Genomic DNA, 23,662 nt, shown 5'->3' with positions numbered 1-23,662 from the left:
TCAATAAAAAAATAGTGCAATATCAAAACGTAGCTTTTATTCTCACCAATGGCAATTTTTTTTTTTAAACCCGATTATCCGAATATTTGATTATCCGAATGGGTCCCGGTCCCCATTAATTCGGATAATTGGAGTTCTACTGTATTATCAATTTGTACCAACCTTTGAACAGTCAACCAAACTTAAGTAGATACGTCATTAAAATTCCGCTTATAAGACTAAGCAGTAAGGTTTATTCTCGTGATTCATTTACACCATTAGTATGCGGTCGACTGTACCACCCCGAAACATAATTTAAAATAATTTGTGGTTTTCCTTATTAGTCATTTGGAAGAACATAAATATCACGGCCCCGTAATAAAATCTTCCAACACACTTAAAGGTTAATGGTAAAAATAAATTCATAAACAAAGTTTTTTAACAGTTTAATGTATAAGAGCACCTTTATAACAATTAAAAGATCATAAAATCTTTGAAAGTTTATAAAAAATAAGTTAATTGTATTAAATATAGCAATTACAGATAATTTGTATTTCAATGTAATATCTATGCCTTAGTAAGAGCGTTAATAAACTCTAATAATAAGTTACTATGATTAGTAATAATATAATAACAATTTTATCGTGATAGGGATCACAGATGTAGCCTAAAGAGCTTTTACTAAGAGCTAACACTACGACTAAGAAATATTACTCTTACTTTGCTAACAAAGTCGCAAACAATTTCAGCTTGTGAACTTTTTTAATAAAGCACTAAAAAGGTCGAATTTAAATCCACGAATAAGGTTGAATATTTTACGGCAAAACGTTAAAATCAAAAGTTAATTTTATCATTAAAAGAATTTCACCACTCCAAAAGCAATGCAGAAGTAAGACATAATTAAGTTTAATAAATAATTGTACAAACATTAACATTTTTATTTGCAATATCTTATCCTTTCACCTTTTATTTTGGCGCGTTTCTTGCTTACGTCACAACGACTTATTGCGTCGTAGTTTCCGAAAGTTTTAAGCTAAACTGTGTGCAAATTAAACGAAACATTTGTTACAAACAAAATTATAATAAAATTGTTTTATATAAAAACTCTTAGACAAAATGACTTAAACTTCTAATGGTAATCTGCACCACCGGCCTGTCGAAATTAATTTCACTATAAATAAGTAACACGAGGTTATATTCGATAAAAAAAATAAAACTATTATTTTACGATTACGTAAAAAATCGTTTTCTAAACAAAAAAATACTCACTAAAATATAAATTAAATAACATTGATTGTGATTAACTGTTAGGTGTTTTAATTAAAAAATGTCATGAACCCTGTATCACATGCGAAAAAACAAATAGACACTAAAAGATAAATAGTCAGGTTCATAGTAACGTTTTTTTTTTCTGGACTTGGTATTTTAAGACAATATTATTGTGGAACATTCATCATCGATTAAATTTTTTTAGTTTAGTTTTTATTAATTTTTTTGCTTTATTCGATAACTACACTAATTGAAATCTAAAGACATGAGAAATCTAAACTACGAGTATTGCTTCAGATTTGGCTTGTTAAATGTCTAATAAAATAACTTTAGGTTCTCCACTCAGTAAAATTGTAATAAAAATTGGCACTAAACTTATAAATAACTGCTTTGAAACAAAATATTTACAGCTTACAGTAAAACAAAACCTTCCTTCGGCAGTCAGGTTAAAATATTTCTAATAGGTTTTAATTACCAAGCACTTACTAATTATAATTATTTCATATTTTTGTTCGAGTCCACTTTTTAAACAACTAAATTACTAAAATCTTGTATAATGTAACATAAATGTACAATTTAAAAATCTTTTTTTTGAGAACAATGCCTTTGTGTCATCTACTTTGTAGGTCAAGTACCTAATTGTATTTTTTTCAATTAATTGGCGCAAAGGCAGGTGTCCTTGAGGTTAGCTCTCAGCCACTTGAGGTACCGTGTTATCCTGGTATAGACACCCGGGTAACCTGGACGACCGCAACCGACACCCCAAGACACGATACCTGGGAAAACATAAATAATGATATTACAACTGCAAATACTTACCAGACACTTTGAACGTCTACTATGAGCGGGTCTACATTATTCGGAATGAACATATTTTTAGGAAATGAATTTACATTCTGGGGAACGCGATAAGGAAGCTGAAGCTAGACATCATCATTTCATCAGAAAATAAACCCAGTTGAGCCTCAGTTCTAAGAATCTATTATGCCCCGTGTTGAAGGTTACCATTTTATTTCTTAATATTTAACCTTAAGGGTCAGTTTTGGGTGTAGTGTTTAAAGAGTCAATTCTCCAAGAGGCAATAATCAGTTACATTACGATGCTATGACGTTGGTATTTCTGACGCCACCTAGCGGAAACCAACGGAAACAACAAACATTCGAATCGCTCACAGCGACATCTTTGGCTATCGCTATAATACTCCATAGCTAAAAAACTGAACTAGCCAAAAGATGGCACAGTATTGAACATACTCTTTGGCTAAAAATTAAGAATCACTCTACTTAGTAGTTTGTAAAGTGGCTTCTTCCAAAAAACTAAATAACTTCATGTTGATAAATCAGCTACTTACCAACGATTTGGTATTTATCGCCTTGTTGCAAAAGAAGAGGTCCACCGCTGTCTCCTTGGCAGGAATCAGTAGACGCTTTGCCAGCACAAATCTGTAAATAATTAGAATTTGATATAATATTATTTTTCTAATTAAGTACAAACACCAAATAATAAGTGACAAGAAATCAACAAGTAAAAGTATTGATGGCAAAACGCGGTTCAAAATACTTATTCAACGTAACATCTTAGCATAACAATTGTCATTTGCCTACTGAACTAGTAACTAAAACAAAGGAATGTGTAGAATTATGACGCATGACCTAATTTTTATATCCGGTCATTGCTAGAGCTTTTAGTTTGCTTCCAATAGAAAAGTTGCGATAGGTACGGGCCCAAAATATTTTACTAATATTGAGTTTTGTTTTAAATTTGGTGTAACATCGCGCTCCATCTATCTTTTCCAGGGTAGGACAGCTAAGTATTATTGTAATAATATCAAATATTGTGTACTCACCATGTTACCCGTGATCCGAGAAGCCCTGTACTTCATCCCACGGCACTGGTTGAGCGAGAGGATGGGCACTTGTACCTCCTGCACGACGGCAGGGAGTTGCCCTCCTTCAGAAGTTCGGCCCCATCCCACCACCAGACCCTGCTTGCCCGCTGGGTCCACTTCTGTAAAATAAGGAACAATGTTTTGGACAAAAATAAGAAGATCCCGGTTCTTCTATTACCCTGCATTTATGTGTTATGTGGAAAAGGGAAGATTTTTAATCAAGGTTTTAGTGTAGCAAGTAAGTTTTAAGTACGCCTGGACTTAATTATAAGGATATATTTTTCAGTTTTCTTATTTTATTTAAACTTAATATACCTACAATTCAGAATCAGGGTCGTAAAATTTAAAAATATGGGCGAATTTTGGTCTACGGAGCTGAATGCCCTAGTTATGCTGTCCAAGTGAACGAAAAAGCGCGAGTCTCATTTCATCACACGAAAAGATGTCAAGCGTAAATTGCATCATGTCAGTCTATCGAGTCCCGTGCTGAAAATTAAGACTTCGTGGTCCTGGCTAGCATAGTAAATTAGTATTTGATGCGTAACTTACTAGGAGGTGGCAAACAGACGGGCTTGATGATCCTGGAGAAGTTGACGGGCTTGCGCAGCTTGAGCAGAGCAATGTCGTTGTCGTAGGAGTCCGAGTCGAACTGTCCGTGACGGATGACGGCGGTGACGGCGCGCATGATGGCCGCGCTCTCCGTCGTTATAGTCTGGTCGTGGTCACCCAGGATCACGCGGATTTTGTTGCGTTTGAGCCTGGAAATATATGAGGAAAATTTAGATTCTATTTTTAAAAGTGTTTCCTAATCCTAAACAGAAAGATTTTCTGTTTAGGATCACCCCCGATAAATACGCATAAGTAAACCGTTACATCATTTAAAAATCGAAATGTAAATTTGATTTCCCAATTTCGTTCACGACAGCAGTAACTATCGAACAATTGACAAGAAAGAGATTGTAAACGCGTTTAGAGGCAGCTGAGGTTTGGTTTTCTTTGCGATGTGATTTGGAGTCGATACTGGTCATGCTTCTGGTGGTCAAGATTTTAACTGTATGGGTAGGTACTATTGCCAGCACACACAACATGGAAAGCAGAAATAACCGGAAATAACCTCTTAGTGTTATAATGCTACTCAAAAAAGGTTTTTTAGAGCCTCAATTTAAAATTAGTTTGCGTGTATTTCACGATAACATCATTATGTAATATTAGAATTTTATAGTCAGTTTTACCGAAGATATTAATGTGTTAGGTAAAAGGTTGCATCATGTAACTTTCATATTGTTATGTTATCGATATAAATTAAGTTTTTTATTATTGTTTAGGTAACATTTTAGGATTATGATTTATACCACGTGACAGTTTTAAATAAGAAAATTGGTATTATTTCCTTATTTCAAGCTTTTACTTTACCTAAAATTCTTAAAATCGCCAAGTGTGTCAAAACGTGATGAAAGAAAAAACAAACTTAACCTTAACTTTACTTTATTTCTCTTAAAAAAAGGTTTTTATACGTTCTGCACGTTTGAAACACTTTCCAATCGTCGTTTACATCACGATCATTTTAGCATTAAAAATGAAATTCGTGAACCAGTGTTAAGTAAATTCAGTCTACATAAAACTGTCTCATAAATTTCCACATTTCACGAGTTGTACAGTTGTTAGCAAGATTAATTAAAACGCGCATATCTTTTAGCAGAACAAAGTTTAACTATCGAATTACTTGGCTGTGTAATTGGCATTTCATTGGAAAGTAATTAGTGAATGATTGAGTATTCAAACATGAATATGCGAAATATAAACCGGAAAAACATAGGTCTGGTATTTGAATAGCAAATAGGTGCGATATGAATTATCGCAATGCAACATTGCATGTCGGGAACGAACGGTTGGCGGCCTTCCACGTAGCAACGATATAGCGATATAACAACATTATATAACGCTGCGATTGACTATTCGTTTGACAGTTTCCTTCAAGAACTAGCGTACGAGGTTACATGAGGAGTAATTGTATCATGTGTTATGTGGCACAAATTGCTTCTGATAATTATAAAAGCGCTCATTAAATACAATCGATGAAATTGCAAAGACACGCAAGTTTAACATTGTAGCATTCTCGTTAGTGTTTTATAGTAAGTGCCTTTTATATAACGAACAATAAAACAAAGTAGAACATTATCTATCTTAATAAAATTTTACAAACGAGAGACAGAATTCCCCAAAAAAATAATCTGGATTTTTTCTTACTAATTCCTCAATACAACCACTGCAATGCACAAATTTTTTAGACAAAAATTTAACATCGCAGTTCCTATCGCGTAATAATTATTTCTGTATCTGTTATGGATTCATTGCAACCAGTTTGATTAGCAAACGTAGATATAAATCAAAATGTGATATAGATAAATTACTACTTAAATAATAGTAATTTGAACTCTTGTCATTCTCTTCAACTGCATGGCATGGATCTCTCCACTCACCACTATTCCTCTCTGGGCTAGTAGTTACCAAACCAAAAATGACATATGGCATTTTTATTGTCGTCACTCATGCCTGATGCATGATCTAAAATTATACCAACGAAAACCACCGAAAATACCACTTAAGCTCGGTGTAAACCATTGCCTGCCTTGGAATCATTGGCTGGTTAAATAAATGAATCCCCACAACACGAGAAAGTGACCCACCGGCCCACACTACTGGCCGGTGGAAGCCCGAAGTCGGTGTATGAAGGATTGCAGCGCATTGCTATATACCGACACGCAGATGACGTAGCACGGCGGCTCAGGTTTAGTCAGTAAGAGTCTGACACTACCCCTTTCCTCCCCCGAGTGAGTGGATGTCCATGAGGATTCAACCGAGTTAGCAAAAACAAAAAGTTGAATTAAATGAATACTTACTTCCTAACACAATGTGCAGCTGTGAGCACATACTGCTTGGTGAGGAGCGAGGCTCCGCAGTGGAACTGTCCGTCGTACACGATCCTGGCCATCCACGGGTACCTGTTGGCGCCGGCCGGCATCCCGCCTACGATGCGGTTCTCCTGGTTCGAGCCGCCACACTCTAGAAAGTGAACGCAGTTTGTTGAACCGTTTGCAAGTTTCCTGTCAGTATGCTTGCGGACTAACCGCTTTATTTATGCATTTATAATCTTAGACTTTAAAATTACTTTTGGTTTGAGAATGAAGGATGTGGTGGAAAATGGAGTGAATGAAAGAAAAATATAAGTAATTGGAAATGCCAGGTAAAAGATAGTGCTTAAGTTTAGAAATATTATTACATAGATAATTTAATAAAATAACCCCTTTTTGGAAGGAAAATATAGAATCGATTTTGGAAATTTGCGGCATTCGATTGAAGTCCATTTTAAAAGCACAAAATTAATAATCCAAAATCAAATGGTCCCTCAAGATATGATAAATGTTTTCTCAATAGAAAAATCAAATGTAAAGTGGTTTAGTTCACAACTCTACAGGGCATAACTATATTACATGCTACATATATCTATCTACAACTTACACACAGTATACAATATACATCTACATAATTCACAAAAGATTTATCATACAGAAATCACAATAAATCAAAGAGTTACATTACAGAATACAGACAATAACTCAATGTAAAGAAGCGTGAAATGGTTACATTATCTACGAGGTGCGATCAAGTTAATTACAACAAGCAATGCTAAATATAAATATGATTTATTGTTTTACAGCAACTTCAGAAGAGTTCCGAGGACTTTTTACATAACTTACTCAGAAAATAACTGTGTAAATAAAAAAATGTATTGAAAGTATTGATTTTGTTTGTTGTTGTTGTTTATTACTAGCCATTAGTATCCAACTGCATGGCAAAGGCTTCCCTTCCTCTTCTTGCAGTTATCCCGGTTTATTGATGATAGACAAAGGTCACCTTTGCGAAATCGCACTCGTGATGCCGTTTTCCTTGATGAAAAATACTTTATAAAATGTGATGATCAAAGTCAAAGTATTAATTGCGCTCATTAGGTAATAATCACGACGTAAAAATTCCGAGAAATCTCCTCAAACCACTTCTGTATCAGCCAGTACGTTGACAGGAACGGGAAATAATGGCGTATAAATAAATAACTAGTTATAGTTAATAGCGGGTTGGTCGCGACTCGGGCAGATCGAGCCCATTACACTTTCACTGTGATGAACGCCAGTTCAACGCTCAGAGCTACTTGCGAACAGCTGTTTGCTGTTTACACGAACACTAACGCAGTCTGCCATGTTTAATGAACTTTACACACAGTTAATTGAACTTACTAGTTGGTACATGGTAGGTTATACAGGATGCTGTTACGCTTAGAAACTATGACTTTAAATAAAGTCGGTTTTCTCGGTGTTTGATAGGAAGAATGTACTTTTTTTGCTAGTGTTGTTTTCTTATTTAATAACGAATAATTCACGCAAAGTATTCGGCTCATTGTTTCGTGTTACACTTCGTTTATTTAAATCGAAGAAAGATTTACAACAATTTTATTTTTTTCTACAAGTTTCTTCCCGTTTGGGAAATTGAAAATGCCAAGTGGGCTTTTTAGACTTTTTATTACAACAGAAAGACTTTCCCTCCTGGGGCAAACCTATAAAACAGAATTTGTCAGGGGGAGAAAGCGGGAGAACCTCAGGTTAAGTATAACTTTGTCATACATTTATATTTCAAAAACAGTAGCATAATACGATTTTCCAAAATAACTCCCTGTACAAACTAAAAAATCTAAAAATAGTAGTTACATATTATACAACAGGATAAAGGAATAACAAACTACTGTACTTATAACAAAAGTATCAGGGACTAGGTAGGTAACTAATATTATCTGTGTAAGGTAGGGCTCAAAGTGCATATTAGTTAACTACGCAAACACGGAACATACACAATTACACAATATTAGGGACATACGAGTAAGTATTCGTTACATAACAGGTGTAAATACCCAGTGCTGTACATATGTGTGACTTACCTATCTTTCTAGGGAGTGGGTTTGCCCTTCCGCACTCTAAAATGTGAACGTGTACGATAAATAAAGTTTGCTTTAGTGTAAAGGCATGGGCTTGCGATCGATTGTGTTCTACCAAGAAGTTACTATCCAATAAGGTTGCATTACCCTTTATGAAACTTTATCAACAATCAGGAGAAAATTTTCGGATCTACCTTTACTTCTTCCTCTGCGAACGAAGAAAAAATGAAAAAATCGTTCTTTAACTCAATAAATTGGTATGCCTAAGCATAATTCTAAGTTTTTCTTCTTATACTGGTATAAAAAACTTGATAGTTTCACAGCAGTTGCAATGGCTATTTCACGTTCGATCACCAGCTTAAGCCTTGAGGTGGCCGATAGGTATGTATAATTGTATACGTATGGCTAGTTAGGGAAAGTAGAAATAAATGTGCTGAAACTTTTTATTTTCTTGTTGAGGTAAATGTCGAAATTTTAAACACTCTGAAAAGTTAAAATTAAGGCTAAATGTACTAATTTCAACTTGTGTTGTTTTGATATTGTCAAATTAAAACAATTTCTTCAACCTTCAATTTATTTTCAGACAAAAACGCAAATGATCGAAGAATTATATGAGGTTTTCCTTTCGAGACTTTTTATGGTCCATATTTCCGAAAGAAGTTCGAAACAGTTTAGTAACTACAATATAAATGAATTTTCTTCATTTCATCAACTTATTGCATTCTCCCAAATCACATTTTATCTGAATCCTTTAGTTCGAAGTAAGTATAAACCTACCACAGGAGCAGTTCTTGATCTGGTTGTCCTCCTCATCGTCCTCGACGCTCTGCTCCTCCAGAAGAGGGACCTCCAGACCGAAGAAAGCATCGAACAGGAACCGAGAGGTCCTGTTACCTGACACCTGGAAAACATGGATTTTTAAATTATTTTCTAGACCAGACTTTTTGAGGTAGATAATGTTTGTCGTACCTACGTGCAGAAGCCAGCAAAAGCGCATATGTCTATCAAAAGTGGATGATAAAAATAAACTATAGGAAGAAGACATATATGCCTCTTTACTTTTGTCGACCAATTACAGACAACTACAAGCTCATTTATATTGTCTACACATGCACTAAGATAAAGTTCAACTATTAAAGCCTAAATTAAAAAGAAAGATTCCTTCTACGTTTCTATTTCCAATACTTATTAATAAGAAAAGCAAAACAGAAACTCTTTTTCATTTATTTCAACCGTTCTGTACAACCTTTGCAATTCATAGTGTGGTTCAGTGCGGTACGTCGCATGTTACAAATTCGTAATGGCGTCTGAAGCGTGTACCGTGCTTTATAAAATTCGTTAGAAATTACATCAAGATTATCAACACTAACATGCACATACGTTATTTAACACTTCTAATCATTCCCAATTTATTGTTAGACATCGCGTGTTGCAGTCGGAACTACTCGGAAGTAGGTAATCGTATTGAGTTTCGTAAAGAAATAAAGATCAATGCAAATTGGTGTTGACTTTTATGCTTTGTTACATAACGTCAACACAAAACCCGTATCATGAGATTCCGTCGGAAATGCACTTACATAAGTTTTGTTTACCATTTTAATGTCGGCAGTGCGGTTTACTTTCGCGGGCTGTGAGCACGCCATCGCCATCGTTACGCAATTCCCGATGTTAATTGGCGACTAATGTCAATGTTGCTTTCACAATCTTAACAGCTATGTTCCGGTACGTTATCATCCTTCTCTTAATCTATTTTAATTTCAGACGCACTTAAACTTTCGCTCATCTCACGTCAGATGTCAGACGGGTAATTTGTTCTATGAACCATTATGAAATCGTTAGTCAAATGAATGGAGGAATGCTAGAATGCCTCGCTGAATGAATAATAGCGGGTTTTTTAAAAAGAAATCCATGCCTAGCCATGTATTATAACGCTTATTAGTGCAATTAAGCTTTTAGTTTTAATCCGCCTTTCAGATTTCATCATGTCGGCAAAAAAGTACCTACTGCAAACGTTTTGCCTTCATACTCAACATGGAGTTGATCACAAAATCCCCGTCATCCGTTATTGGAGCTAGGCAAAATCGACATAACTGTGTCAGCTGCCAAACATGGTATATAAAGAAATCCGAAGATGGTTTACTAATCTACCATTTAATTTTCAATTCTGTTTCCACGATGAATCAATTTCGTTCAGACCTATCCATGAATCATTAGACTTAGAAAAGTAGTGCAACAGCCCGATTGGTGTTTATTACAATAATGTCGGTACAATCGGGCCAGAAGATACCTATACAGGTAGGTATTGTATAGGTAGTCGTACCGCATGACTGTGGCAGAGAGGAATGCACAATGATACACACTTTCCCCTAAGTGACCCACTCAAGTTATGACGAAACTGATAGCGATTGTTTGTAGCTGTTAACTAACAATAAAGTGTGACGTAACAACACCTACGACTTATGAGGCTAAGGTTGCCGCTGCCATGTGTACGACGCTTATAAGGTCAACTGTGCCACTGGGTAGGAAGTTAGATAATGTGCCCCCAATGAGGGTAATACCATAAATTGTCGCGGTTTCATTGCTAAATACAAGCTCAATGAGATACAATTGCTATATTCTATTGTGGTAAGGTCGTTTAGCATGTGTAGGTGAAGTATATAGGTAATAGTTAATCCAGAATCAAGGAAAATGGTAATCCATTTACTGAATCATGAGTCACTCGACACCTAAGTGAGGTGTCGAGTGACTCATGATGGAATTAGTCTTAAATTAGTGGGCACCTATGGATACTGACATTGATAACAGCCTTAGGTATCGATCTACCGTACTTCTGATTAAATAATCCAATAATGTCAAGGTCATTGTTTATATATAAAGCCTAGAAATCTCTTCACTAAGCCTGTACCGTGACCCGGTTACGGAATAGGTGTTGTAATTGGCCATGACAGAGATCTACTCGCTGGTCCAGTTGGCAGGCCGTCTGAAGTTCAATGTCGGTTACCAGGGTCTTCAAACAATAGAAGAAAGACAATGATCTGCAATACAGTTGCTTATCGTTCTCGCGTCTTATCAGCTCTTACAGTAAGTGGTGCAATTGTCGTGTATCGGTACACTAGACGTCGAAGAGTGGTAACTCTCTTTCTCCCACATATAATCCTTATGGATGTACCTAACTAAAGCTATAATGAGAGGGGCAACAATCCAAAAAGGGTATAATTCAGCGATCCCGGAGATTAAGGACTTTACGAGTTACAACACTGTACGTGATACTCTCTCCTCAGCGTACAATAATTGTGTGAAGTATGCACCTGCAAACTGATCTCTCTTAATTCGCAAAATGTTAACAACCTGCCCCATAATAGTTACACAAGAAGTACCTACGTATTAAGTACACACACCACGACACGAATAAGCAACATTTCGTAAAAGGGCAAACGTAACATAATAGCCCCTCTGCCAAAACCATTTCGAATAAAACGGTGTTTCGAGAAATCCGAATAAAGAAGTTACTTATGTAATGTAAGCAAAATTTACTAGAAAATGGCAAAAGATTAAAAACAAATTAGGTAGGTACCTAAGTAGAAGAGAAAACAATTTTTTACTCCGTTTTCGGACAGTTTCTACAAAAACCTTCATTTATTTTGTTTTAGAAAGTGCCGAAGCCCGAACGTCTTCTTTAAGTGCTTTTGGTACAAAGTACGAGTGTTGTTAACTTCTATCATTTAGCTAGGTAATCATTTTCGTTCATCGCCCTTAGAGCAATTACAAGTTAAGAAAATCAACACTAACTAAAGGTCAAAGATACATCTTTAATGCATAATTGCAATCCGGTTTTCATCGTTCTAAAAGGAGATATCGTCAAAGATCACTGGTTTACGTTGATTAACCTTAACGCGTAATTAAGGTTCATTGTTAATTTTGAATCTACGTCATTGACCTAGGTACGTAACGGTTAACGTATATTGCAAAATGTCAACGTGAATATTGTCAGTCCCAGATTAATTTTGATAACTGAATTCATAACGGTCACAGAAAAATTGAAGGCATCAAAGTTTATTTACCGATACCGTAATTTTCACTTCATTCGCTTTTATAGTGTTATACCCGTGAATTTGTAAGGTCAACAAGTAAACTACTTTCCAAACTATGATTGCAACCGCCTTTCACGCGGTAATTGTTGTGGTGCTCTCGTTTTTGTTATCCGTAGCCGTTTATCAAATGTTGGTAGCTAAGGCGATATATTTCGAACGAACGGGATTTATAACCTAGTTCTAATAAGGGAAATATAATGCTTACCTTTACCTATTAAATAGTATCTAAGACAATGATATTCGAAACAGTATCTCGATCGATAAAACTGACCAGATAATTTAATACCACCTATCTATGTTAGGGCCACGCATTGATTATAATAATAATAATACCAGCCTAAGGTACAGCAGGTACCTTAGGATGGGCTCTGGTTGATACTCCATCACATTTTGGATTAATGTTTTCAACCAGGCCCCTGCATGTTAGACCTAGAAAAAAGGAGTGGGTCTCTTCCCATGAAGTTATAACGTGACAGAAAAGAAATACCACCCTATACACGTCTCACTGCTGGGCACAGGCCTTTTCCCGTAAAGGGAAGATCACCATGCTAGCTCCTTGCGGATTGGCGATTTCAGATTCCAAAACTTGAAATCCAGGTTTTCTCACCATCTTTCCCTTAACCATTTGTCGATGGCACCTTAAAATAATCAAGAAATTGAGTTGATTGAACTAATGCAGAATAAATTGAATTCAAGAGAAGTCACTTTATGTCATACTAGCTGTTGCCCGCGACTTCGTTCCCGTGGGTAGAAGAAGATGTAAGTTATGATTTATACCCGTCCTGTTTTTTTTTCACATTTTCCATTGTATCTTCGCTCCTATTAGTCGCAGCGTGATGGTTTATACCCTAAAGCCTTCCTCGATTAATTGTCTACTCAACACAAAAAGATTTTTTCAATTTGGACCAGTAGTTCCTGAGATTAGCGCGTTCAAACAAACAAACAAACAAACTCTTCAGGTTTATATATTAGTATAGATATGTACCCGAGAAAAGTGTGAACTTAAGTAAGTTATTGTCAAATCAAACTTCTACATTCCTAATAATCAAATAAAAAGATTAAAAACATGTTTTTTGTCTATTTAATAAATTCGGAAGTCGAACAAGAAACGCATCCTATTAAGCTAGATTAACCATTCTAGGTTCATACATTTGGATACACCCACTGTCAAAAATCAACAAGTCTTTAGTCCAAGTTATACAATAACATGTAAATAGGATAATATATTACGTAGCTGACAAAGTAATCACTATTATAAAACAATGAGGCTTATGATTTAATATTGATGTCAAATTTTACTAATGTTTATAGACTGCCAATAAAACCTGTATCTGCAGTCTGCACCCACCTACTTCAAATTCCCCTACCAAAGCTTTAAACTACAAGGGCGGTTGCGAAACGGACGACGGGAAATTCGAAGATCCTTGCATTTAGTCATTATTGAGTATTAGTAGAAAAAGGCGACAAGAAGTTGACAAAAAGCTTTATAGTGCACAGTCGTTTATTTAATATCAAAAGACGACGCCAACCTAAAGTACGACGGTTCCTAAATTTTTTGTTCATAATCGAAGTATATATTAAAAAAGATATGGTTACGTGGGTCCATAAACTTATTGTCAAGCCAATTAACACCTTCAATTATTTACACATTTCGGGAACCTCCTCCACATAATCATTTCCCACCAAATTCATTTTACATAACTAAATAACGCTAACCTAACGACTGTTTTGCACTTATTTATAACTTATATGTAATTTGGACGTAATTTCCATTGTTCTAGAAGGCGATTAGGAACCCAAATAAAGAAATAAGACATTATATAATTATTAAGACGGCGGAGAACGTAATCGGCGAAAGTGGTGCACATCCGCATCATCGGAACTTAACCCTAATTATGCAGGAAAGTGAGCGAATTAACTTAATCGCCCTTAATTATTATTGCAATACGTAAGCTCTTAGATCATCATATCGATCATTGTGTAAATATTTCGTATGCATTAAAAGCTTGCGTAGACTTTCTAGAAACTTTTTTAATAAGTTCACAATTTGTTTAGTCCGTTGAAATGTTACATAGGGGTTGCGCTTTTTAGAGCACGTAATTTTCTTTTTCTGTTGTATAGCCGGGGTCAGTGTAAAGGTAAAACCAAATTTGTTGGGTTGCTACCCTTGTCCCACGACCTTCATCTTGAAAATAGTGCCAACTGAAATGGTTTTTGCGATAAACCTATGTCTTACACAAATTCCGTTACTGTTAATATTTTAAATCGTGTCAGTTGGCTGGCAATGACAACGTTTATGCGGTCTCATGCTAACTATGTGAATAAGAACAGTTTTATTATACTCTTTATTGCGTAAGTCATGACCACTTTTTATTGTTTATGTACCTACAAGCTTCATTGATCTTTAAATTGAAAATAAGGTCATGAGGGAATTACAAAATTTTCTGTTGTTATCATTGGTGGTAAGATTAATTTCCCCTTGAAAACAATTGCACTTCTCCAAAGAAAACGGTCTAAAAAAGAGTACAGTAGTTACAAAAACAAAACACTGAGTAAAGTAGCAGTTTAGTAACCAAATTTGTGAGCAGTCCTTTTTTTTCTTTTTTTTTATGGCAATCTGCTGTTCTTTACAGCAATTTCTGCCAGTGTCGGTGAGCAGTTTTAATTATCATTAAAAATAAAGCAGAATCTTCACTTGTTTTTAACTCAATATTATACCTACATACTTGTACTGTAATTAATCTACCCTACAAAATATTTTTAAGAAGTTAAAAACTGCAATATTTGATATACTATACGTTTTTAACTTCATATTTTTCAGAATTACCAATTTCTTTGACACTATAATGTATTTACCTATTGCTAAAACCATAATAACATATAATAAGCCACTAAAACTACGCTCTGCTAAATACAATCAAACAAGAAAATAAAAACAAACCGACTAGATGAAAGTAAAAGTGCATATTCAAAGTCAACGCACCGAAGCATATGCAGCTGTGACCGATAAATAAATGGCATGGGCATGTCCCTTGTTGATTGCATGTCTATGTATCATTATAATCAGCCCTGTAATACTCACATGATTGTGTGGTGCAGCAGCATCCAGTGAGCTTATCTCCCTGGCATCGGATGAATATAATACAAGGACCACGTAAATTATAGTCACTATACTCCATTGGCACATTTTGTTGATATCCTGGGTCGAGAGGTTGTCGTTATCATTGGTGAGCACCACTATTTATTAGCGCGGCATCTCCGCGCTCGGCGCGATAACTGGCAAATTTGGCGTCAGCGATTCAATGGCTTTATTTCGCAAACGGATTGCCCATGAAACGCCGGCCGAGTGTCGGCCGCGGCCGCGCGGATTCCACCGAGTGCCGCCGTGCTGGGGTCTTCGGCCACCACCAACCGTACTTTCTCTCCGCGCCAAAAAAAAACCTACCTGCTGCTGAGATTCAGCCCCACTAGCGCCCTCACCACGCTACGTCGCTGCACGTGCATTTGCAGTCATGTCTACCATCTCGTTCATAAGGCTTTTCGATGCCTAAATGTAGTGAATAGGTACGTTATCCAGTGCACGTTAGTCTTCTTATTATGGCGTTGTATTTAGGAAGGACCGCAAAGTAACGGATATTTCTGTCAATTCATCACTCTGAGTCTTTATGGTTTAAGCAAGTTAAACTGGCATCCTTCATTTAAAACGGATTTTTGCATCTTATCGACCGATAAGAAGTTGCGCTCAAATGTATCTTTTCAAAGAAAAACTGATTGAGAAAGTGCTCTCACACAATAATCGAAAACTATGTTTGAGTTTTTTACTTTATGACTATACTAACTTGGATTAGTAAAGACACAAAAAGCTGAACAAACAATAAAAAACAGAAAAGAAGTCTGTGGGAATCAACCGCGGATAACGCTGGATTTTCCACGCTGATAAAATGAAAGTGAAATCAACGAGCACGCTGTTTCCGCACGAGCGTACCTACCATCAACACGTAATCGTGTTGTTTATACAACTCTATATTATCTTCATCTAGGTACCTACTTGAGCACAGGACGGATCGCCTTGAACTTTAAACAATAATGTCTACATATTAGATAGCTGGGAACCTGTAAACCTTGAAACCTCGGACTTTCAGAAATAAATTTTGCGCCGAAGAAAATGAGAAAAGTAACTTCCGATCGCTAGAAAAAAACCGAGAAGAATCATAAAATCGGCGGCGGTTTACGATAAAACAGTAGTGATAGGATGGAGTTTGGCCAGCGGAAGCTTTCCGCGATTTTTTTATGCAAGTTATTACATAATGTACACTTTTCTAATGTCAGAATTCTCATATTGATGTTTTGTATTCAATTAACTCATAGTCGAATTTGTTTTGATCGCAATTACGTGAATAATGCCGCAAACGTTGATAAGCCATACGAAAAAACGTAAAATTGTGTTAAACGTAAATTAACATCTGCCAAAGACAACAAAAAAAGTAGAAAATCATAGAATTTTATCTATCTAAGGGCCGATAACTTTTATTCGACGAATATGTTAAGACGTTTTGACAGATTTTGTATAGAAAATATTATTATGTCAAACGACCATATTTATTCCTCAGATAAGTTATCTGACGATTGAAAAATCGGGCCTAAGATAAAAATATATTCTCTGAAGAAATAAGTTTCACCTTATAGTTTTATAAACATTCAAGTTACTTGCACAAAAACACTAAGGACAAAATTTGTGTGACCCACAAATGTTTGTCCGGGGATCGAACCGGCGATCACGTCGCGCTCAGGGTTTGGCGTGGTCAACTTTACTCGGCTATCAGTGCAGTCAAATCTGTCTATTCACCAATATTTCCTATAAGGAAGTGTATGAAAGTTAGACCAGCTTGAATTTTCGCTGTTGGGCACAGGCCTCTTCCCATTGTAAGCATTTTGATGTATGTACATTCTACACAATATATATTATTATTATGTAGGTCTTACCGCCATCAATTGAGTCAGTATTTTAAGTCTACCATAATTATTTTTACATGATAATAATGGTTCTGATTACTATATGGCAAGACTGTCACATTTTTTATTCAGGCCATTATGTCCCACTGCTGGGTAAAGACCTGCCCTAAATTTCAAAGATTTTCTTCCCTGGAACCGGGCCAAGCGGCGAGCATTTAGATCGACCCGCCATCGGTTAGGCCACCCACGGCAGCGGCGTCCATTCGCTGGCTTCCATTTTCTGGAGACTTGACTGCCTTGACCGCTGGGGTCACTGTCCATACGGCTGGCGGGACCCACCCAATCCCATTTTAGGGAGGCACCCTTTGAGGACGTCTGTAATTCCAGTTTTGGAACGCAGCGTGGTGTCAGGAATTCGGTCTTGTAACTTAACATCGATAATGCTGCGTTCCATAGCCAATAGACCAAATTAAGTACCTTCATGCGCCTAAGCCAAACCTAGATACCTAGTCATTACAAAATAATATTTTACGCCTTCGCGCGTCTAAGGCAATAATCACTACCGTGTCATAACTCGCTATGATGTTTTAATAGGCGCAAGAGATCGTACCTGCTGCGTTCTTTATTAAAATGACAGTGATGCTAACTTAAACCAGCCGCCGAGTTTGTCCAAGTTGTTACACCTATGTGTCGGCAACTAGTGCATAGACTCGTTTATATTTTCTGGTATAAAAAATAACGTGAAACGTTAATCTTATCATAACCACAACAGCTTATGAAATACTAGCTTTTCGCCCGCGTCGAGGTCAGTTATATCGCGTCTCCAAGAGAACCCTTCAAGTCCCGGATAAAAACTATCCTATGTTCTTTCTCAAGGTCAATTCTATCTCTGTACTAAATTTCATTAAAATTTGTTCAGTGGTTAAGACGTGAAAGCGTAACAGACGAGTTACTTTCGCATTCATAATATTAGTAGGGATTCACAGAATATTTTATATTTATAATCACCGAACTAAGTAAAAACACAAAGGCAAATGTTAAACGCTGGAGGCGGCATCCCTACCGCATATTTACGTAGGCACCTCGCGGCTGTGGGCATTTATTTTAAAGATGCGCAGTTTCAGTAGGTAGGTACTGTATTTCTCTATATTCTCTATGTATATGTTCAGATAATAAATATTATTACACTTACGATAATCACCTACAGTGCGCCTGATATTTTGAGCTTTTGAAGGTTTGCTCCTAAACACTTTCACCGTTGGCGCTACATGAGCATAAATGTTGAGACACGAGGACATAAGTGTCATCATTTATTTATCCTTACTTTCAAATGTCAATAACGGTAGAACGGGGTGAGTAGAGGTTTTTTTGGGGTGGATAGGTTTTTTTTTTATTAAAATTTCGACGTTTAAGACAAAATATTAAGATGAAGTTAAATTCTCAAGCATTTCAGAAAGTATTGTGTTTAACCATTTATGTTAGAAACGGCACGCGACCCCTAGAGCACTATTTTCTATTTAAACCTTAAAACTCATACACATACTTATACAGATTTATGTTGAGATTTAGTCAAATACCTATTTGCTGCTCATGTTGCTAAGATTCTGAAAACTACTCCACGGACGTCTAACGCTAAGGTAATAATTGTTAGGTTGTAGAAATAAAACTAGCGAATGAAGTGGATATCTTTATTTGAAAAGGAGCACACTGTATTTAAATATCACAAAAATATTTAACCAGACTTACCTTAGAGGAACTTCGCAGATCGTTTAGACCCCATATCCCCGAAGTTTATCATGAAAATAAAATTAACTGATTAGAAAAAAAAATGGTACAGCTAACGAACATGCAACAGATAAAAAAAGAAAAAAAAATAGGGAATGCCACAACTAGCCTACAGTACAGCGGAGTTTAACTCTTTACCAGGTGGGTGATTGAACTTGGGAAGATGAGTGATGAAAATACAATTAGTTCTCCCTACTAGCCTATTTTGTTGCTTAGCTGCATCTTCTTTCGTCGTAGCTTCTCAAGTTTAGTTAACTAAGCAATAGAACCACTTAATAAGACTTCAGGTAATTTTTTTAACGACGAAAACAGATCTCCTGTCTTGCTTCCTACTTGTGCGACTCGAGTCAAGCCCTGGTAAAGAGTTAAAATAAGTAATAGCTTGGCTCTTACCCTGCCTATTATCATTGATCTGCTACTATAAAATAGTGACACAGGCGATCGGTGGTGCTTAAAATAACCATCTGATTCAGGCAAAATTACTTCTATAGACAAATAGAACGAAAATGAAATTTAAGTAAGTCCTTGCTACTAACCAGTCCAAACTTGAAGTTGTAGTAGCCTACACGAAATACAAATTTAGCTTAATTCAGAAGGGTGGAATCAAATCTTGGTAAATCATTTCCATAATTTTCTGATACGGCGATTGGTTACTAGGTTTTCATTAGCAATAATAGATCTGTAATGGTCGCAAGGTTAGGCTAATCCCTTTTTCGTTTACAGACTCTTATTGCTGCTACTAAATGAATGTATGTAGCTGGATCAAAACAATTGCAGTTATCGTAGTGCAAGCCTGTTTTTATACGTTTAATTTCTTTTAGTCTGTACAGAATGCTGCTACTACTAAGTCGTCTTTTTCTTTTGACAGAACAAAAACCGCTTCTAATTTTTAAATTACTAGAACAATCTTACACTTTCTTCATATCGATATCAGAGTGTAGCATCACGTAGGTAATATTTTGATCACTGACCACTGAAAAACAGTTTAAATTATGAATGACATTCGTACGTCTGTGGATGAGACGCCCCGTTAGCCAAGTATAGAACGCGATTGGAAAGATCTAATATCAACCACCTAAGAACTTACAAATATATTTCGGCATTGGATCAGGTATGCATTGCCTCATAACTGCCTAGCCCATGTGAGCATAACAAATTAAGTTCCTACTTATTACGAAAATCATTTCCAACTTTGATCCCACGTAGTAAAACCTAACATTACAACGAATAAAATAATGGGTAGTAACCTACTACATACCTTTCTACATACATTACTTGTCTTGAGCTTGCGTGTACATAACCGAATCTTGTTAAAATTTTTTGCACAAAGCGATGACGAACATCTACTCGTACATTGGTGTCAATGAAAGTGTGCCTCTAATTTACTGTTATAACAGTTACCGTTATAAACCAGTCATTAGGTACCGTAGTTATGGAAGGTTTTATAAGCGAACGCTTTCCATTTCAGTTTCCGATGCTTATCTAATCGTAACAATTCTAGGGTCAAATAATAACATGTACAACAATAACTAAGAAGACAAAATATTGTTTATTTATTTACATCTACATATTTACCTAAAATTAGGAAAGTCAGCCACTATTTTGTAAAATTAATTACTGATAGTATCTGCACAAATCGTGTACAGTGCTGACGTAAAAAATAATAAAAAAAAAACAAAAGAGGAATATGTACAGATCTAAAGAAACAACCCTACTATTTTTTTATTAAATTTTATTTTTTACATTTAAATTAGCCTAAAAGTCCATAATACTAAACCTAAATTTTCATATAACAGCTATTTGAGAACTTAATACTGAGTAAGGTCAGGAAAATTAAAATAATCATGATTCACTTCATTCTATGTCAACTAAAACTCTGATCTTGTTCACCTAGCGTCTATATGAGGAATTATCCTAAATTGTACTTAATTCGTAAAAAACGTAACTAATTCTCATTTTTTTACATTGCTATATATCCTTAAAAGTATGTCACGACAAGTACCTAAGTACTACAATAAATAGAAGACCATCTTACAAATCAGTACACATAAAAGTATTCTAATCATATTCTTCTAAAAGATAAAGAGTCAAGAGCTCCAGCTACATTTCTATGGGTTTCCTGACGCCTTCTCCTAGGTGGTCTCGCGGGTGGACCATGAGGTGTGTATCTAGTGCTCCGGAGCGTACTGCCTACACTAGCGGTTAACACTGCTTTACTAGTGTACTTAGCACGAAACCTAGAGATTGAAAAAATCTTTAATGAGACATGTACACGTAAATCATACGATCAATACTTGGCTACCTTCATAGCATTAATCATCGGAACTATCAATAGTTTTTACTAAAGACATCTATGAACTATCATTTCCTATTCTTAATTAATGCTATGTAGTGCTTGATTACAATCCTAGGTCATAATAGAATTCAACAACTAATCCACAACTTCCTATTAATGGTAATGGAATGTTACTATGAATAGTTCATGAATTCTTGTGATGTGGTGATTGCAATAGAGCAGTTCATACTTACATGAGTATTAGAATCGTCCTCCTCTGCCTCCTTGGCCACCGCCGCCATAGTTGCCGCTGCCGTAACCACCACCGCCGCCGCCGCCTCCGCCGTTACCGCCTTGGTTCATGTTGTATGGCGCAGTACGGTTGTTGCCACCATACTGTTGGTTTCTTGTTGGCCCACCACTGTAACCCTGCTGGCTATAGTTGCCAAAATCTTGGTTTCCCCAACCTCCGCGGCCGTTACCACCCCCGTAACCGCCGCCGCCTCCACCTCCTCCCTGGTTGCCTCCCCAACCACCACCTCCTTGGTTGTTATCCCAAGGGTTGGAATTGTTCCATCCACCTTGGTTACCACCACCATAACCACCTGTAATTTAAAAATACAGTCAAGTTATTCATAACACAAAGACAACAAAGAATAAAAAAAAAACTTATTTATATGTATACATACCACCATTGCCCCAGTTATCATTTCTGCCACCAGGACCTTGTCTTCCTCCTCGTTGCTCAGGGCCATCTTTCGGGAGGGCTTTCTTGACATCTAATTGTTTGCCATTAATCTTGTGTGGGCCATTCACTGTCAAAAAGGAAAAGCATTATAAGTCAAATGTTCACCAACGGTTGGAAGTGTTGAAGACAATTTAATATTAAATTGTTTATTGACTTGCGTACCAGAATCTACAATGGGTGATGTAGTCAGGTATAGCTAAAATCAATATTTACTATCCACAATCAGAGAAGCCAGATCTTGACACAGAAAGTTCAGCTCTGGGGCAAAATTGTGGGAAAAAAAAAGAAAGAATGAAATATACTCACAGCAAACTTTATCAACAGGGTCATAGTCATCAAATTCGACAAATCCAAAACCGCGTTTTTTGCCCGTGCTCTTATCAGTGACGATGCTGACATTTTGCACGTTTCCATAGCTGGAGAAGTACTCGCGCAATTGTTCATCATCATGATCATCTTTGATGCCACCGATAAACAGTTTCTTGACAGTGGCACCAGCTTCCGGATTTTTGATATCTTGTCTCGCAACAGCACGTTTGGTTTCAACTACACTGTTTAACAAAATATTAGAAAGTATTAGAAAGCTTCAATAATCCTCAAATCAACTGTTGACAACGTTATCAATTTGTAGACCCCACAGAAAATGCCATGCGAAAAATAAACCACGCGACATTCACCAAGCAGTGTCAACTATATTATTTGCAGCATAAAACGATATGAAAGTGATTTACAGCTTTCATATAGCTGGGCTGCAATTAAAGAAGGTCAAAAAAGTTTAAAACTTACCGGCCATCAATGCGGTGCGGCCTGTTGTTCTGCGCATCATCGACCATGTGCGCTTTCGAGTATGTGATAAATCCAAATCCACGCGATCTCTTGGTTTTAGGGTCCTTCATAACAACGACATCTACGATTTCACCCCATTTCTCGAAGTGAGATTTCAGCGATTCGTCGGTGGTTCTGTAGTTGAGACCACCGATGAAAATCTTCCGGTGCACCTCGGGCTCATCCTGAAAGTAGGACGCGGCGTCAACAAAATGGCGGATAGTGCACTAGCGCTAATCATGGTGGCAGTTACAGTAACCCCCAAAACACTTTAAATAAAACAATCATTAGGTTAGGGTAATATTTCTACAAGTAGGTATGATATAAACGTTAAAATCATACGTATTACTGAAATGAATATAATCACTAAGTAGTAATAGAAGTATAAATGAAAAATTTACTTACAAAACCATCGTCACCGCCGTTTTGTTGCGGCCTCATGTTAATTATCTGATTAACTAAGCTAAACTCACAATAACAACTTCAAAATATCTCAGATTTACTAAATTACTATTTTGACGCAAGCACAGCTAGTACTAAGCACGACCGCTCCCAACCGAAGCCACGCCAAAAAGAAAGATGGTGAAACGACAAAATTACAACTCGCCACTCACCAACCAAAATCGAACCATTGACAACTTTGCCTCTTTTTTAAGTTTGACCCTTAGTCTTTTTACATTGATTACCATGGAATAATTACATGTTTAAATTACATGAACATAAAATGTGTTTTGTAAGCATAGCGTAATTATTATACTAGATGCATGGTTTTTCTATATATGCATTCGCATGATGACTTTATAGGAAGCATAGGAAGAGACCCAGTCCCTTTCGGTAGGTGTACACAAGGTCACAGAACAGACAA

General features: G+C 36.4%; 2 protein-coding genes across 5 annotated transcripts; both read right to left on the bottom strand.

Moving 5' to 3' along the window:
- Window positions 1–1,239: 1,239 nt before the first annotated feature.
- Window positions 1,240–21,559, bottom strand: LOC113505894 (trypsin-1-like). Of its 3 annotated transcripts, none has more exons than XM_026888757.1 (8): window positions 15,294–16,790; window positions 8,898–9,021; window positions 8,124–8,159; window positions 6,037–6,199; window positions 3,686–3,894; window positions 3,095–3,255; window positions 2,600–2,690; window positions 1,240–2,024 (listed from the first exon to the last, which is right to left on the bottom strand). In XM_026888757.1, the coding sequence occupies exons 1-8, from the start codon at window positions 15,396–15,398 to the stop codon at window positions 1,903–1,905; spliced, it is 1,011 nt and encodes a 336-aa protein (XP_026744558.1). In that variant the 5' UTR covers window positions 15,399–16,790; the 3' UTR covers window positions 1,240–1,902. The 3 variants fall into 3 exon arrangements, with proteins under 3 accessions (XP_026744558.1, XP_026744560.1, XP_026744561.1); XM_026888760.1 differs by lacking the exon at window positions 15,294–16,790 and adding an exon at window positions 21,479–21,559 and having other exon boundaries at window positions 1,265–2,024; XM_026888759.1 differs by lacking the exon at window positions 8,124–8,159 and having other exon boundaries at window positions 15,294–16,789.
- On the bottom strand, window positions 7,692–23,374 carry LOC113505895 (heterogeneous nuclear ribonucleoprotein A1-like). Of its 2 annotated transcripts, none has more exons than XM_026888762.1 (6): window positions 23,203–23,374; window positions 22,759–22,982; window positions 22,279–22,523; window positions 21,914–22,039; window positions 21,479–21,829; window positions 7,692–9,021 (listed from the first exon to the last, which is right to left on the bottom strand). In XM_026888762.1, the coding sequence occupies exons 1-5, from the start codon at window positions 23,236–23,238 to the stop codon at window positions 21,486–21,488; spliced, it is 975 nt and encodes a 324-aa protein (XP_026744563.1). In that variant the 5' UTR covers window positions 23,239–23,374; the 3' UTR covers window positions 7,692–9,021; window positions 21,479–21,485. The 2 variants fall into 2 exon arrangements, with proteins under 2 accessions (XP_026744563.1, XP_026744562.1); XM_026888761.1 differs by lacking the exon at window positions 7,692–9,021 and adding an exon at window positions 18,839–21,186.
- Window positions 23,375–23,662: the final 288 nt, after the last annotated feature.

Source organism: Trichoplusia ni, chromosome 27 (genome assembly GCF_003590095.1).
Source record: "Trichoplusia ni isolate ovarian cell line Hi5 chromosome 27, tn1, whole genome shotgun sequence".
Classification (NCBI taxonomy): domain Eukaryota; kingdom Metazoa; phylum Arthropoda; class Insecta; order Lepidoptera; family Noctuidae; genus Trichoplusia; species Trichoplusia ni.
The sequence above is the reverse complement of the archived record's forward strand: the minus strand, read 5'-3'. Positions and strand labels throughout refer to the sequence as shown.